At 41.3% G+C, this 16,029-nt stretch overlaps 1 protein-coding gene across 4 annotated transcripts in view; it reads right to left on the bottom strand.

Annotated features, from left to right (window-relative positions):
* DPY19L1 (dpy-19 like C-mannosyltransferase 1) overlaps positions 1-12,221 on the bottom strand; it is a 140,926-nt gene extending 128,705 nt beyond the window's left edge. Inside the window, exons 1-3 of one of the 4 annotated variants that reach the window (XM_087713070.1) lie at positions 10,768-12,217; positions 8,023-8,091; positions 7,150-7,174 (exon numbers count right to left, since the gene is read on the bottom strand). In XM_087713070.1, the coding sequence (XP_087569196.1) occupies positions 7,150-7,174; positions 8,023-8,091; positions 10,768-11,140 (467 nt within the window). In that variant the 5' untranslated portion in view covers positions 11,141-12,217. Of the gene's footprint in view, positions 1-7,149; positions 7,175-8,022; positions 8,092-10,767 lie in introns of all 4 variants that reach the window. The other 3 variants (XM_087713069.1, XM_087713068.1, XM_087713071.1) reach the window with 3 other exon arrangements.
* Positions 12,222-16,029: the final 3,808 nt, after the last annotated feature.

The following is a 16,029-nucleotide window of genomic DNA, read 5'->3' on the forward strand; positions in this document are numbered from 1 at the left end:
AGAAGCAGCTCCAGCTAGTCTGGGCGTACTGCCAAGAACCATTAAAGGCTTTTACAATGTAACAAGGCTTAGCCTGAGAGGCAGTTTCTGAAGACATTTAAAAATAAACAGGATTAGGCTGGAAATAACACAGAGGCACACCAAAATGTTTCCTTCCTGCCTTCCTGACAGGATTAGCCCAGTAAAGTGGGAGAAACAAAAGGCTGTGATAAGATTTCTTCCAACAACCGATTCGCTGAATTGCTCAGAAAGTTAACAAATGGTTTTCCCGAACCAGTGCAAACCAGCTGAATCCCACCACTGCCTCAAATGATCTACACAAACCAGTCCATTATAAGAAAATAAACATTAAATGAACATGACATTCAGAGTCATGTAAGTCTCCACACATGGAGATTGTTATATTAAATTAAATATATTTGACTTTAGAAAATATCTGAGAAGAGCCTTTTAGATTAAAATATAACACAGCATGTTAGAGCTATTAAAATAGCAACAACAAACGCAAGTTAAACTAGAAAGCCTTCATCTCAGCATGAAATATTGTTTACTCCTTGAAATATAGCCATGCAATAAATTAACAGCCTTTTTACTTGAGAAAAGGCATTGGTCCTATCTGAGTAGCTCCGGGAGAGTGCAAGAATGGGTTGTCTCATCTGTTCTGCTTAGAGACAAAGCTGTCAACTTTGTGACCATGCCCCGTCATTACCCTCTCTGGCCCAGTGAGGATGTAGCTGTGAATCAAATCTCAACAAGGTTAAGTGGTAGCTTCTGGCTTCCGACCAAGCAGTTGCCAGGTTGCACTCTCCTGGAGCTACTCAGAGAAAGGGCATCTCAGGTAGGACCAATGTCCCTCTATCTTCTCGGTAGAGTGCAAGGATGGGACTTACCAATGCTGGCCAATCTAAGGATAGGACACGGCTTGGTTAGAAGTCCTCGTCTCCACATGCACTCTTTGTAGGATCCTTCATCCAAAGGATGCTTCGGTCGAAGCAAATACGTCCACTTTGTAATGGTGAATAAAGGGCGAAGGAGAAGTCCATGTTGCCACTCCGCAAACTCCTTTGATGGATGCTTGCATAGCCTTTGCTGCTGTTGCTGCACTTCTGGTAGAGTGCGCAGTCACCCCTCTGGGAGCTGGTAAGGCCTGAACTTCATAGATCTTAGCAATGCAAGCTCTCAGCATATGGCCAATCGTTGATGGCGTTACCTTGGAGCCCATCGATGCAGGGTGGAAAGAAATGAACAATGCCTCAGTCTTTCTAGTAGAGGAAGTCCTCCTGTTGTAAACTTGAATGGCCCGCCTCACATCCAAGATGTGCCATTTCTTCTCCAGGGCATGAGTTGGCCCTGGACAGAAGTCTGGCAGAAAGATCTGCTGGGCCCTGTGGAACCAGGCGTTCACCTTGGGGATGAAGGAGGGATCCATCCTGAGGACCACCCTCTTCTGATGAAATACACATAAGTCTTTCATGACTAAAGAGCGGCCAGCACCAAAAGGTACCTGGCTGAAGTGATGGCCACAAGGAACGTGATCTTAAAAGTCAGGAAATGCAAGCTGATAGTCCTTAATGACTCAAATGGTACGAAGGTTAGTGCTTGTAAGACCTTTGATAGGTCCCAAGTTGGGTACCTGTGGATCACAAGCAGTTTCAGGTTTGCCACCCCCCTGAGAAATCTCCGAATGACCAGATGGTGAGCCAGAGATTATCTTTCCCCACATGTCAATACCGTTGCAAGGGCTGCCACCAGCCTGCGGATGGTGTTGTGGGACAGACTCTTGTCCAGCCCTTCCTGGAGGAATTCCAAGACTTGTGGCACTGATGCTGAGGTGGGAGTAATGTCCACTTTAAGGCACCAATTGGTAAACATTGTCCAAGAATTGTAGATTCTGTTAGTGGATAGTTTTCTCGGGACCTGAATGGTCTGTATCACCCTGGAGGAGAACTTGCCCTTCCTCAGGAGGCTCCTCTCAAATGCCAGATTGTCATTTGGAGCCACTGAGGCTCCAGATGGACCAAGACTCTCTGGTTTAGCGAGATTCTCTCCTGAGGGATACCCAGGGCTGAGATACAGAAAGGCCTACCAGGTCCACATACCACGGCTGTCTGGGCCAGTGGCGAGCAATGAGCAGGATCTCTGCCCTCTCTTTCAGTACCTTCCGAATGAACCCTAGGATGAGAGGAAGGGGGAAAAGGCATACAGCAGTCCCCTGGGCCACAGCTGCGGAAACTGTTGGTACCTTCTGCTCCTGGTGTTGTGAACCTGGTGAAATATTGTGGTAGTTGAGCATTTGTCGAGAGGCGAATAGGTCCACAACAGGCTGACCAAATCTCTCGGACAGGTGCCTGAAGAGGTCTGGATATAACCTCCATTCTGAGTGGTCTATTGTGGACCTGCTGAGGCAGTCCGCCTGCACATTTGCTGCTCCTGCCAAGTGCTCCTCTTTGAGAGAGAGGAGGTTTCTCCACTCACATCCCCAAATGCTCTGCTCCTGTCATGAGGACCCTGGAGTGGGTGCCTCCTTGATGGTTGATGTGAGCTTTAGTAGTCACATTGTAGGTAAGAAGGAGAATATGTTGTTCCTGGATTATGTCCTTGAATTGTCGAAGGGCCAAATGTGCCATCTGAAGCTCCAGCCAATTGATGTTGCTGTGCAAGTCTTCCCGAGACCAACAACCCTGGACCATGTGAGACTGGAGATGGGCACCCCAGCTGAATAGACTGGCATCCGATGTTATAGCGATGAAGCTGGGTTCTTTGAAGGCACATTCCTTGTGAAGGGCTGGGGATGTCCACCATCAGAGGGACTGTAATGCCCTTGGATGGACCCAAACCCTGGTCCGGGAGTTGCTGCTGCAGGCCCATTGGAATGGGAGCAGAAACCAGTGAAATGGCCTGGCGTGTAGTCTTGCCCAGGGAACTATAGAGATACATGACATTTTCCCCAATAGCCGAGATAGGAGGGCTATGGGAGCCATGCACTTTTCTCATATCCTTTGAACAAGGGATACTACGCTGTCCTTGCGGTCCTATGATAAAACACTTCACCTAATGTGATGTCAATCACTGCTCCCAGATGCAATAGTCGTGTAGGAAGCAGATGACTTGTTTGAAAGTTGACGGAGAAGCCATGATCTTGCAAGATCTTGATGGTGGTTTGTAAGTCCCCTGTCCTCTCTCCTGAGTGAGGATGCCTGGATAAGTATATAGTCCAAATAGCATTGGACTACTCAGGTATTGACCCAAGGTAGGCTGCCAGTGCCGCTAGGACCTTGGTGAAGGCTCTAGGCGCCAATGCCAGGTCAAAAGGCGATGCCCAGTATTGGAAGTGAGTTCCTTTGTAATAAAGTGTAGGAACTGGTGATGGGCCAGAAGAATCGGTACATGGAGGTAGGCCTCCGTCAGATTGATAAAAGCAAGTAAGTCAACCTCCTGAATCCCCTCCAGGATGGATTGGAAGGAATGCATTTTGAACCTTCTGTAAACCAGATGTACATTCAGTCTTTTTAGATCCAAAATAGCTCTCCACCCCACCCTCCCAAATTATTTGTAACAACTAAGAGAATGGAGTAAAATCCCTGTTCTCTTTGGCTCTTTAAGACCGCCTTGATGGCCAGAATATCCAACAGATGTTGGATGGCGGTCTCCATGAGACCTTGCATTTCGTTCTTTTTTGAGACAAAGCAATGAATAAAGAAATTGAGGGGTGTGGAAAGGAATTCCAGACTGAGGCGTAGCCTCACTGCGTTGAATACCCAATTGTCTGTTGTTGTTATCACCCATTGGGCCACAAATAGAGCTAATCAGCCGCCTATGGGAGGATTGGTTTTGAAGTCATCTTGGTCTATGAAAAGAGTGGCCTCCTGCTCCATGAAAGGACTGTTTGACTTGGAACTATTGTTTGGGCTGGTTGCAAAACCCCGCCCTGGCTGGCTGGTGTTCAGACCTCTGAGGGAGGAACCTCTGGTGCTGGGGAAATGCTGATTCAGTTGGCTGAAAGGCTTGCGGTAGTATGGTGAGGGATGTCGGTCTCCTAAATGATGATGGCAGAATCTTCCTTTTGTCCTTATTTTCAATAAGGATCAGGTCTAGGGCCTCCCCAAATAGTGTGCCACCTGTGGGGCAGAGGGTAGCCTCCATTTGGATTTGAAATCAGCCTGCCAGTGATGAAGCAAAAGCATCCTCCTAGATGTAACGGAGGATGAAAGAGCTCTGGAGGCATACTTTGCTACATTCAGGGTGGCATCTGCTGAGCATTGAGTAGCTGCAATTAATTTGTTGAGGTCCTGTTGGAGCCTGGCCTCATGCAGTGGAATTCTCTGTTGCATCTGGTGAAGCCAAAACAGTGAGGTCCAATTAAAAAAAGGAAGCTGCAGGGGCCACTTTGATCACCCAGGCTGAAGATTGGTGCGTCTTGCACAATGTTAATTCTACCTTTTTATCTTCGGTCTTATGCTATGTCTTCTGACACAAGGGAGGAAGAGACAAGGGACTCCACAGGATCATCTACCTTGGTATCTCCAGAGTATCAGCCAGGTTGGGAGCCAAATTGTAAAAACGTTTGTCATTTCCGCTTTGGGTCAGAAATGAACCTTGCTCCGCCCACTGTTTGTGCATCTACAAAGAGTTGGGGTACAGGAATATCCTCCTGTTTCGTGGCTGGCTCAAAGAAAAGGTGTTCAATAGGACCACTGAGGCCCAAGATTCTTGGAGTGGATCAGCTCCTATGACAGATATCATCTTTGCTTTATGCAAAAGCAAGGGGAAACAGCCTGGTGAAGGCCTGGATATCTGGGGTTAAACCCTCGTCCTCTGATAGAATTGCATCCCTTTGGCCCTCATCAGGAAGAAGTGAATTTTCACTGTCAGAAGAGGGGTTGTGAGATGGTGTCCCATGCCAGTGGGACCGGGCTCCTATTAACTTGGGACTCTCTTGGAGGCTAATAGATGACTGAGGAGGCATTGCTATCTGGGTAATGGGATGCTGCAGTGCTGCAGTAAGAAATAGCCTCGGAAATCAATAATTTTATATCTCCAGGCAAGGCAGACATCAAAGAGTCCTCATGGTGAAGCCTAGCTATAGAAGTAGCCTCTGGCACTAGCCTTCTAACAGTGGAGATTTGCTGTCCCTCACTTGTTGCTGGGCAGAAAAAGGGGTCTATTTCAGCTGCATTGCAGGCTTGAGAAGTGAAAAGAGTTGCTCCCTCTGGTGACCAAGCCTGTGGTATTATATCTCCTGAGTGAAGCAATTGCTCAGCCTGAAAATGGCGGGAATCTGCTGCCTCTGTCAGAGGGGAAGCTGTTTGAATTTCTGACAGCTGTCTCTCAGCACTAAGAAATTGTTTCTCCAAGGCCTTTTGCCTTCTGCTGGCATCTTTTTCAGAAGCTTTGGAATGCCCTTTCCTGCTAGAAGTCTTAGACTTCAACTTTGAGTACCTGGAATCTGAAGTTTCCACAGAAGAACAAGATCTTTCAGGGAGCAGTGCCCTGTCTCCCTGTTCTGCAGCCCTGTCCTACATTTTGTTTCTAAACAAGCAAAGCTGCTGCTGGTGGTGGTGTTGTTTGCCTGCTGTGTGGATATACTTAGCCGAGACTAGGCAGGGACTCCAAGCCTTTCTAGGCAAGCAGGCATGAGGCTATAGCATTGGGCAGGGAGGAAACTGCTGCGATTTGACGTGCCTCAACAAACTAGAGTATGCCTAGCCAAAACTAGGCAGGGATTCTGTGCCTCAAACAAAACAACAGATATGCCTAGCCTGGACTAGGCAGGCACTCCGCACCTCTACAGAGGCTCTTGCAATTGCGTTTGAGGCAGTGAAGTCTTTTTTTTTTAAGCCGGGCAACCAAGCAGTGCTAAATCACATGAAGCCTATTATATAAATGAATTCAAAAATACAGAGAAAAAGTAAAAACATATCAATTCTGGGCTAAATTACACACAGGCTACTTGAAGGCTGAGCACAACCTTGGGCTACACTTGGCACAGAGCCAGTAGTGACTTCCCCAGTAATTTGTAGATAATTGTTCTCTTTGTGGAGTGGCACTAGAAAGAACTGTGAACCAGCAAGCTCCAAAAGCTTTTTCCAGTGTCAACTCAGAAAGATCTAAATTCATCAGGAAGGATGTTTTGCCCCTTCCTTACATACTGAGAGGAAGAGAAAGCTAAGTAAATATGATTGGAGAAAAAAATGGACTTACGACCAGTCCTGTAATTTTCTGCTGTTGTAGCCTCCCCATATGATCATGATACAAATGCTCAATGCCTAGTTCACAATGATAACTTCATAGTGAGCTGTGTTATATGAATTCCACTGGCAGCTTTTCACAAACAAAATCATTGGGAAAGATTGTATATTGTCCTGCTTTTTCTCCCAAGGAGTCCACTATCTCCTACTTCATAGCAGCCCCATCTATCTCGAGTCTACATATCTGTGTCCGCTGCAGATCAACTCATACTTCCTAGTGCTCACCCATAGCACACACATGCCCAACATGCCCCTTATGTGGGATTCCCACCTGTTCCTGTTTAATGACTTGAACATCCTGGGGTTGTGATGGCAACTGGGACTGCTGTCACTAAGCAATGTGGTCATGCTTTATGACCACATCACTTAGCAATAGCAATTCTAATCCCATTTGGCATCTAATCCAAGGACTGCCAGTAGGGCAGGGGTTGACAACCTTAAACACTCAAAGAGCCACAAAGGTCCTAAACGGAAGCCCCCATTCAATTCTGGAGCCACCACACCATAGAGTCTCCTCCTAGTGCTGTGTCATTTTTTCTCTACCTGTCCTAACCAAAAACCCTATCAATTGTGGAGCTGACCTGCCCCTTGCCCTAGTCTCCTCCTGGTGCACTGTGCTTTCCCCCCCTCCCAACCAGAAGCTTCTCTCTAAATTGTGGCACCAACCAGCGATGGAGAGCCACAGGAGAGGGATGAAAGAGCCACCCCTGCTGTAGGGGAAGGAGGAGGCCAGTCTGAAAGAGGAGGAGTGGAAGGCATACAAGGCCCATCCATCACTACTTCATAACCTCTGGCCTACCACTGTGTGCCAACTTAAGGGACTTAAGATATAAATTATAGAGATAATGCTACTGTAATTAAATGTTGATGAAGCATTTTTGTTTATTGAATATAAACTTACCAATGAAGGATTCCTGCAACAGCAGCTGTTAAAAAACAAAACAAATCATACCACCTTAATGATTTTTAAAGTATTTTTAAAAAAATGTAACCCCAATAATTAAGGGCTATATACATAACAGTTCTAAAAGTTTGCACAGAATTTCTCTGCACAAGGCATGCTCTGTTTTTTGTGGAATATCCATACATCATTCTTATACTGTATTAATTTCAAATATATAATTTTAAAAATTAGACTAAAACAGATAAAATAGATATAAGCATTATTGCTTTCATATATTAGTGGTTTAAAAGTATTACAGTGTTATAGTTAGGATACATCTAACAAATTTCTAACTTCTCATGAAGCCAATTTTATATATTTTAAAAATGACACACAAGTATCCATGCAGTTTCTGCTATGGAAAAAAAAGAAAAAAAAGAGAAGACAGGATAGACTCAAATATATATAAAGTCCATGAGAATACTGCAGACATATTCTTGTAGTTTGGATATATTTTGTAATACAACTATAGAAAATTTCAAATGTATAATTTCTGGATCTATAACTAAAAATTTAAGGTTAACACCAAAGGTGTTATCAGCCTTAAGCTATTGCGTTTAATACTAACAATTCCAAATATAAATACAAATATATAGTTTATTATATAGATTCAACTACCATATGAACATATTATTTTAAATTGTTTGTAGGAAATATCCATAAGTTAAATATCCAAATATTTTACTTGCATTATGTCTGTGGCACTAGCAGGGTATCAACATCAAAATCTTAGTTTGTACCCTTATATAGTCTTATTTGGGAGTAAATCTAGTCAGTAGGACTGACTTTTCCACGACCCCTGTAAAGAAATAAGAATTGTAAAATTCTCACCCATTATAAGTGTAAGCCATATTTTGCTATCTGTTCTTGCAATAAAGAATCCCGTTTCTCTCAGAGTATCTATATAAAAAGAAATTAAACATAGTTAACATACTATAATCCATAGAATTTATAAAATGTATTTTAAAGAATTTCCCTCGCAAAAAAGATTATTATATTTGGAAAGGTAACTTTTATTTCCTCATGTTGAATCTAGTTCTTTTCTCAGTAATACTAAATACTAAAAAAGAGTTAACAAATTTTGTTAACACTAATAATGTTTTTTTCAATAGGATGATATATCTTACTGTAAAACGTTGGGAGATTTAGCTTACATTTAAGTAGGATACAAAAGCAGCTTTCTTGACATTATAATTCTTCCAGCTTTCCATTCTTCTTCAGCCTATACTGAAAGTTGAAAAGACTCTCCTAAATGGGACAAGCTATGTGGTATAAGAGAAGATTAGGCAATAATATGCCATTTATGCACAGGTGTCAAACTCGATTGCATCACATGTGTTGTGACGTATCACGAAGTTTTTGGCCTTTGCGGAGTCCGGGTGGGCATAGCCTGTACGTGACGCATCTGGCCCGTGGCCACCAACTTGACAGGCCTGCATTAATGGAAAGAACCTCCTCCCATTTTCATATCCTATCACAACAAAACTACTCATTATTGGATAGTAAACCAACCAACAAAGATAGCTATTCATTTCAAAAAATTTTAAACATACAAATGCTGGGAGATTTTGATTATGCACTATTAAGTCAATGTTGAGCCTTAACAATCACATACAGAGTATGATTCTCTTTTTCCCATTTCCTCTTTCATTCCACTTCATTCCCAGAATTATACCTGCTCCAGGGAACTAAGTCTTTGCATAGTGTCCAAACTAAAATATAACAGAAATGTTGGAAATGGCTTTCAATATTCTTCACAGCATTTAAATAAATATATATTTTAACATTTATTTTTTAAAGTTGCATCACTCTTCTTTTCTTCCTACACTCTATCTTGACTAATAATCAACACTATAAATGACAAGGGTTTTTTTTCATTTTCATGAAAAAGTCCATAAGGTTTTCCAAACACCAATAGAGGTTGATATTGTCCTTTCACTAAGCAAAGAAATCAGTTTATCCATTTCAGCAAGTTCTATCAATTTCATCAACATCCATCCTTTCCTGCTTCTTCAAAATTCAGGTTTTGCTGCTGCAGGGAACACATTTGTTATATTTATAGGTATAGGCATATTATGGCATCTAAATATCATTTCCAAGGACTTCATGGCTGCTCTACCACATGCTAGTGGATAGCAAATTATTCCTTTGGTATTGATGATTGATTCCCAAAAGGCAGAAGCTATCTATCATTTTGATACTTTTACTATCAATTCTAATGCTGCTTGCTGTACCTGTTGTTATTAGTTTGGTTCACTTTGTAGTTCATTTTAATCACATTTTTAACATTATTATTAGGTCTTGCAAATCATTCGCATTTTCAGCTATCAGAATAATGTCAATAACATAGTGGTTGTTCTTTCTTCCTTTAACTTTAAATCCTCACCCATTTTGCTTCACCATATTCTGTTAATACTGTGGCTTCTTGACTTGTGTATATATTTCATATGAGCACAATTAAATATTCTGGGATTCCCATTTTTCTAAGTATATCAATAGAATCAAAGGCCTTTCCATAGCAATTTCTTTTTTGTATTTGCTGGTGGAAGGGGCAGAGGAAAAATATTTGCCAAAAGTGAAAGTGTTTGCATTAACATTAAGGATCTGTCACTTGATTATATGAAAGTGAAAGTTATGTATGTAAGAACAAGTATGAAAGTACAAGGAATGCAGTGGGAAAAGCTTATTAAAGAAGTGAGCATTGTGAACAAAAGGTGAATGAAATATGTATTGAACACAAAATGTACAAGGTGGTTTACCCAAAAAATGAATTTAAAATGAATGACTGGAAAAAAAAACAAGAAATGTATGGCTGGATGGAATTGATGAGATGTTGAAAAAGAGAGAAAAGGCAATATATGAATCAGGGTACAAATGAGGTGGAAAAAAGGATGATCTGCAAAGATAGAAAGTAATGTAAAAGTGTAATGAATGATGTTGTCAAACCTAGACTGCTAGATATAGAAGCCCATTGTTTTATCTTCTGCTTTTATTAACTTCTTCTTTATCTGCATTTCACATTCAGGTAAGTATACCTTCGAGTAAAATAAAACTGACCAATCTCATTTTCCTCTTAAAGTTTATCTATGACAACACCCTTTCCCCACCATCCTTTCTATTCTAGAAGTTTGATTCGAAGACCACCAAAAAGCAAAATTTGGGTGAGGAAAGTGGGAATCCGCTACTCAAAATAATTTTCATTTTGTTAAACATGAGAAAAGTATTTTGATAAAACCTTGCCCCGCCCCAAGAATGGTGTTTTGTATAACTCCCCATTGACACAGGCGTCAACAACAATTATAAGTTTCAAGAGGGTCCCTGGCAGCTTGATCTTCACATCCACACAATGACTCGGAGGACTCAGAAGGAAGCGCCACTAACCCTACAATCTACTCTCATGTGAGAAGAGGTTCCAACGAACTCAATTCCTCTCGCCTATTCCAAGAAGGCGGGCGGAGATCGAGCTGCAGGAAGTACATTTGACTAATCCGGAGCTCCCGCGCCAGAGTCAGTCCTTCCCTCGGTTCTTGCTTTTCCGCTCCAGATCCTACGATCCCCCCACCGCAGGTCTCTCACCGCGTAGCCAGTCTTGCCACTCGCCGAATTCGTGGGCCAAGCGGTGCCGCTTCGCTTGCTTCTGAGAGTCGCTTTTAGTCCCTTTCCTGCCAGGTACTCCCCTCTTCATTGCGTGAGGAGAGGCCCCACCGGGAAGCTGCCTCCCCAGCGACTGTTGCAGCCCGCGGAGTAAGAAGACAGCGGCGGTTGCTTCGTTCACGGCGTCTTGGCTAGCGCTGCGATCGGGCTCCGCGTCTTCGCTCCGGCCCTGAAAATTCTCTTCCTGAGGTGGCAGGCGAGGAGGAGGAGCTCGCCTGCCGCGATTGTTGCCTTCACCATTGAGAGGCGGCGACTCTTTGCCGCTTCCTCGCCTAAGCCGGCCCGTTCTTCTCATTGCTCCGAAGTAGGGGACAGGCGGACAGGTTCCAAAAGGGCAGATGACAGGAAATGAAGGCGGAATAGTTTACCGATGCTGGGTTTCGGATTTAGATGAATGGGATGGGTCGCTCCTCCCGCACCGAGAGCGTTAACAGTTGCCGTGGACGCGTGAAGGTAACGGCCGAGAGAAGGCACGGCGCGCGCCGGCAGCTGACGCTAGTAACACGAGCCTAGACCTCCCTGTGGTGATGGCGCTTCGCCCACGTATCTCTTTTGTTCCTTTTCAGCTATAGTCGCGCCCCAAACTATTGCTTTATTTGCAAAACGAGGAAATCGATTCTGGAGCACGACAAAAGCTCTCCTTGGTGTATGGAGCAAAGGGCACCCCCCTCCTAATTCTGGGGTAAGAGTGTTTTCCTCAGAAAGATTGTCCATCCTTTGCGGTCATTTAGCTTTTTCAGAACAAAATGGCTGCTTCTGCCGGATAACTATTCACAAAACAATTGTTTCTAAAGCACTCATGCCTTTCCTCGTAGCCTAACCTTGGCTCCCCCCAAGTTTCCTATTCCTCACCCTACCTTAACCGCCAAAATGCTCTGGGTGCTTTAACATGTCAGCTTCTCCCTTTTTTATTTCAAAGGAAAAATACATGAAAACGGTTGGGAAGTCAGGGAACTTGTTTGGCACCAAGGGACATGCACTTAGCAGATTGCAACTATGCAGATGCCACCTGGGGGCACCTGTTTTTTTAAAAAGGCATTTTGAATACAGGTAGTCCTTGACTTACAACACTTTATTTAATGACCATTCAAAGTTACAATGACACTGAAAAAATCATTTATGACCGTTTTTCACACTTATGCAGCTTCCTTATGGTCATGTGATCAAAATTCAGATGCTTGTCAACTGATTGATTTATGACTACTGCAGTGTCCCAGGGTCATGTGATCCACCTTTTATAATCTTCAGATAAGCAGTGGGGATGTCAGATTTACTTAACAACCATGTTACTAATTTAATAAGTGACTTAAATGACTTGCCACTTAACTGGCAATAAAAGTCATAAAATGTGGTAACTTAACAAATATTTCACTTAGCAACAGAAATTTCAGACTTAATTATATGCATAAGTCAAGGATTATCTGTATTGCTCTACTTACCAGTATGGAAAGGCAAGGTATCAGTGGTACAACAAAACAAGTGGTTCTTTTTTTTTCCACATAGAAAGTTTTTTTTATTTTCCATTTTCATAGCATATAATCACATGTATACTATTACATAGTCAATATCATGTATTATTAAGTAATTACATCAATTCATCTTACCATCAACTACCAAAGGGGAAAAAAACCCAGTTATTGGCTCTTCTGCTCTCCATACATCATATTTATACCTTATCCAACACTTTCTTCCCCCTCTCCTCCCCCTTTCTACATCCTGTCTTCCCTCCATTATTTTCTACTCTACTTCCCCTTCCTTTCTCCTCCTCTCTCCCCTTACCACTCCTCCTTATACACTTCATCTTCCCCCCTCACCCTCTCTCCTGTCCCTCTCTTCCTATCTTTCTTCTCTCCTCTGCTTCCCACTCTTCCTCTAATTCACTTGGTGTATTTCAGCTTCTGAGCAAACTCCCTTTTATGTTGATGATATTTATAATTCCATTTCAATATACATAAAAAAGAAAAAATAGCAGTATACATGTACAATCATAATACCTTAAAATCCAACACCCTTCCTCCAACTTAGTAAACTCCGCTCCCTCCCCCCAACCCCCCCAACCTTCCCCCTCCCCCGACTTCCCAGAACCAATACAAGGTATAAATCTTTAACAAAAACAGTTTAAAATATACTTAAAAAGAAAGTAGAAAGTTAATAACGTCTTTGAATTGAGCTTAGCTCCTCCTTGCTAGGCTAACTATAAACAATTTGTATCATTTTGGTCTTAATCATAAGCTATCTGAAATTTCCTAGACCCATATTTATTTTGAATATAGTCAATTCATCTTTTCCAGTCTCATTTATATCTCTGGTTTGAATAATCCTTGAGATGTGCAGATATTTTAGCCATCTCTGCTAAGTTTTTGATTTTCAATGTCCATTCTTGGATAGTAGACAAATCTTCCTTCTTCCAGTATTGCGCCACCAACAGTCTAGCAGCAGTTATCAAGTGGAAAATCAAGTTAATCTCTACTGCTGTACAGTCAGTAATTATACCTAACAAAAATAGCTGGGGGGTAAACTTTATCCTTTTTTTTTAAAGAAAATTTTGCATAATCGATCATATTTTTATCCAGAATACCTTAACCTTTTTGCAAGTCCACCATATATGAAAATATATAGCATCCATACAATCACATCTCCAGCATTTAGATTGTAAATTCAAATACATAGAAGCCATTTTGGGGGGGGATCTAGAACCCATATCTTCTCCCATGTATCCAACATTATTGGTTCTTCAACACTTTGAGCACATTAATCATACAGCCTTTAACTAGCTCTGTTTTGGAATCAATTTCTATTACTACGTTATATATTCTTTTTATATGTATTGAACTTTGGTGTCTAATTTGTTTAAATAAATTATCCTCGGCTTGCATAAAGCCAGTTTTGATCTAATTTCCATCTAGCCTATAACTGCCCATATTGAAATCATGTTTGAATTGCCTTTTCCTTTTTTTAATACATCCAAAGATTTCAATTGTGGTACACCTCTTTCTACAATAACAGGCTGCCTATAAGTAATTATATCCTGTTTCTGTATTATGTGCATATTTTCTATTGCATGTCTAGGGATAGCCCACATAGGTAACTTATCGTTTAATTTATATTGATGTTTTTTCCAAACCCGCAGTAAGGCATTCCTTAAAATATGATTTTTAAAATTCTTATCCACCTTTTTATTATATAACAAATAAGCAACCACATACCAAATCATACCCTTCAATATTGAGTATTCTATCATCTGTTAAATTGATCCAATCACTTAACATTCCAAATTAGAAACTTAGTTACCATCATTAGCCCCCTGAAACTTTTTAAGAACCATCTGAACATCTTGGAATTTAACCTTTGGCCTAGCTCCTCCCACTGCTTCTGATGTAATGCCTGTATGCTCCTGAACAGTGGCTTGTGTTCGTTGCTTTTTAAATTCCTGTTCCATTCGTCTAGTAACCACGCGGTCTTGTCTTTGTTCCTTAGCTTCTTGTACCTCTGAGAGAACAAGTTGATTCCCCCTTGTTAATGTTTGAGTGGTTTGCTTTCCATCATATCATCCTTGTTCTCTTTCTCTAAATCTAGAGGGAGGGGGTTGTCCACCCTTCAATATGTTGCTGTAGAAATCTTGGGTGAGATATTGAGGCGATGTCTTTTTCCAAGGTAGCTAAATGCGATGCCGGCTGGTGCGTCCCATCTAAACTGTATCTGGCTATTTTTAAGCTCTTCAACTAAAAAGGCATAGTCTTTCCTAGATCTCAGCATTTTAGGTGGTATCTCCTTCAAGACAGTCACCTCCCAACCCCCGATTTGAAGCTTATTTTTGTAGGACTCCTGTAATATCGTGTTCCTCACATCTCTAGTGGCAAAATAAACCACTATATCTCTTGGTAATTGTTTTTGTCTTGCCAGCCAGGAATTAACACGGTAAACCTTTTCGATTTGCCAATCAAGATTCCCTCCTGACCTTCCCGCCATCAGGTCGAAGGCTTCAGAGAGAATCTGTTTCAGGTTCTCTTGTGTATTTTCAGGGAGCCCCCTTATCCTTAAAGCAAATTCCATTTGTCTATACTGTAGCATTATGATTTCATTTTCTGCATCACTGACCTTTTTCTGGACCGCATCCATCTTCATTACCAAGTTTGTATTAGAGTCACTAAGAACTTCTCACTTTTCTTGTCATTTAATTTATATTGGTATTTTTTCCAGACCCGCAGTAAAGCATTTCTTAAAATATGACTTTTAAAATTCTTGTCCAATTTTTTGTTGAATAACAGGTAAGCATGCCAACCATATACCAGATCGTATCCCTCAATATTCAATATTCTATCATTAGTTAAATGAGTCCAATCACTAATTACAGATAGTGCCACTGCATCATAATATAGTTTTAAGTTAGGTAGTTTCAAGCCTCCTCTCTCGCGTACATCTTGCATTATTTTCATCTTTACCCTCGGCTTCTTTCCTGCCCATACAAATTTGTTGAGACCCTTCTGCCATTCTAAAAGATTCGCATCTTTTTTAAGTATAGGTAACATTTGTAAGAGAAATAAAATTTTTGGTAAGATGTTCATTTTCACTGCCGCTATCCTACCCAACAAAGATAAGTGCAATTTCTCCCATTTTTTCATCTCTGTCTGTATACTATGCCAAAGTGGTTCATAATTATGCTTATATAATTTCCCATTTGAAGTTAAGATGTTAACTCCAAGATATTTGACTTTTTTAACTACCTCACATCCTAGCATCACTCCTAGTTCTTCCTTTTGTTTAGTATTCATATTTATAGCTAATATTTTTGTTTTTCCTAAATTTATTTTAAAACCAGACACTTGACCATATTGATTAATCGTATTCATTAAAACCATACTGGATTCCTGCGGTTGTTCCAATATTATGACAAGATACCCATGTGAGCAATTCCTAGACATGCAATTGAAAATATGAATATAGCACAAAAACAGGATAGAATTACCTACAGACAGCTTCTTATCTTGGAAAGGGGGGTACTACAACTAAAATCCTTAGAGGTATTAAAAGAGGAGAAGGTAGTTCAAACATGGTTCCAGTATGGGCAATTACAGGCTAGGTGGAAAATAGATCAAAAAAATGGTTTTATTCAAGTTGAGGATAATCTGTTTAAACAAATAAGAGATCAAAGCTTAATGCATGTAAAGAGGATATATAATGTAT

This window comes from Thamnophis sirtalis, unplaced genomic scaffold (genome assembly GCF_051295495.1).
Source record: "Thamnophis sirtalis isolate CommonGarterSnake01/CBP01778 unplaced genomic scaffold, rThaSir2_p1.2 scaffold_4, whole genome shotgun sequence".
Classification (NCBI taxonomy): Eukaryota; Metazoa; Chordata; class Lepidosauria; order Squamata; family Natricidae; genus Thamnophis; species Thamnophis sirtalis.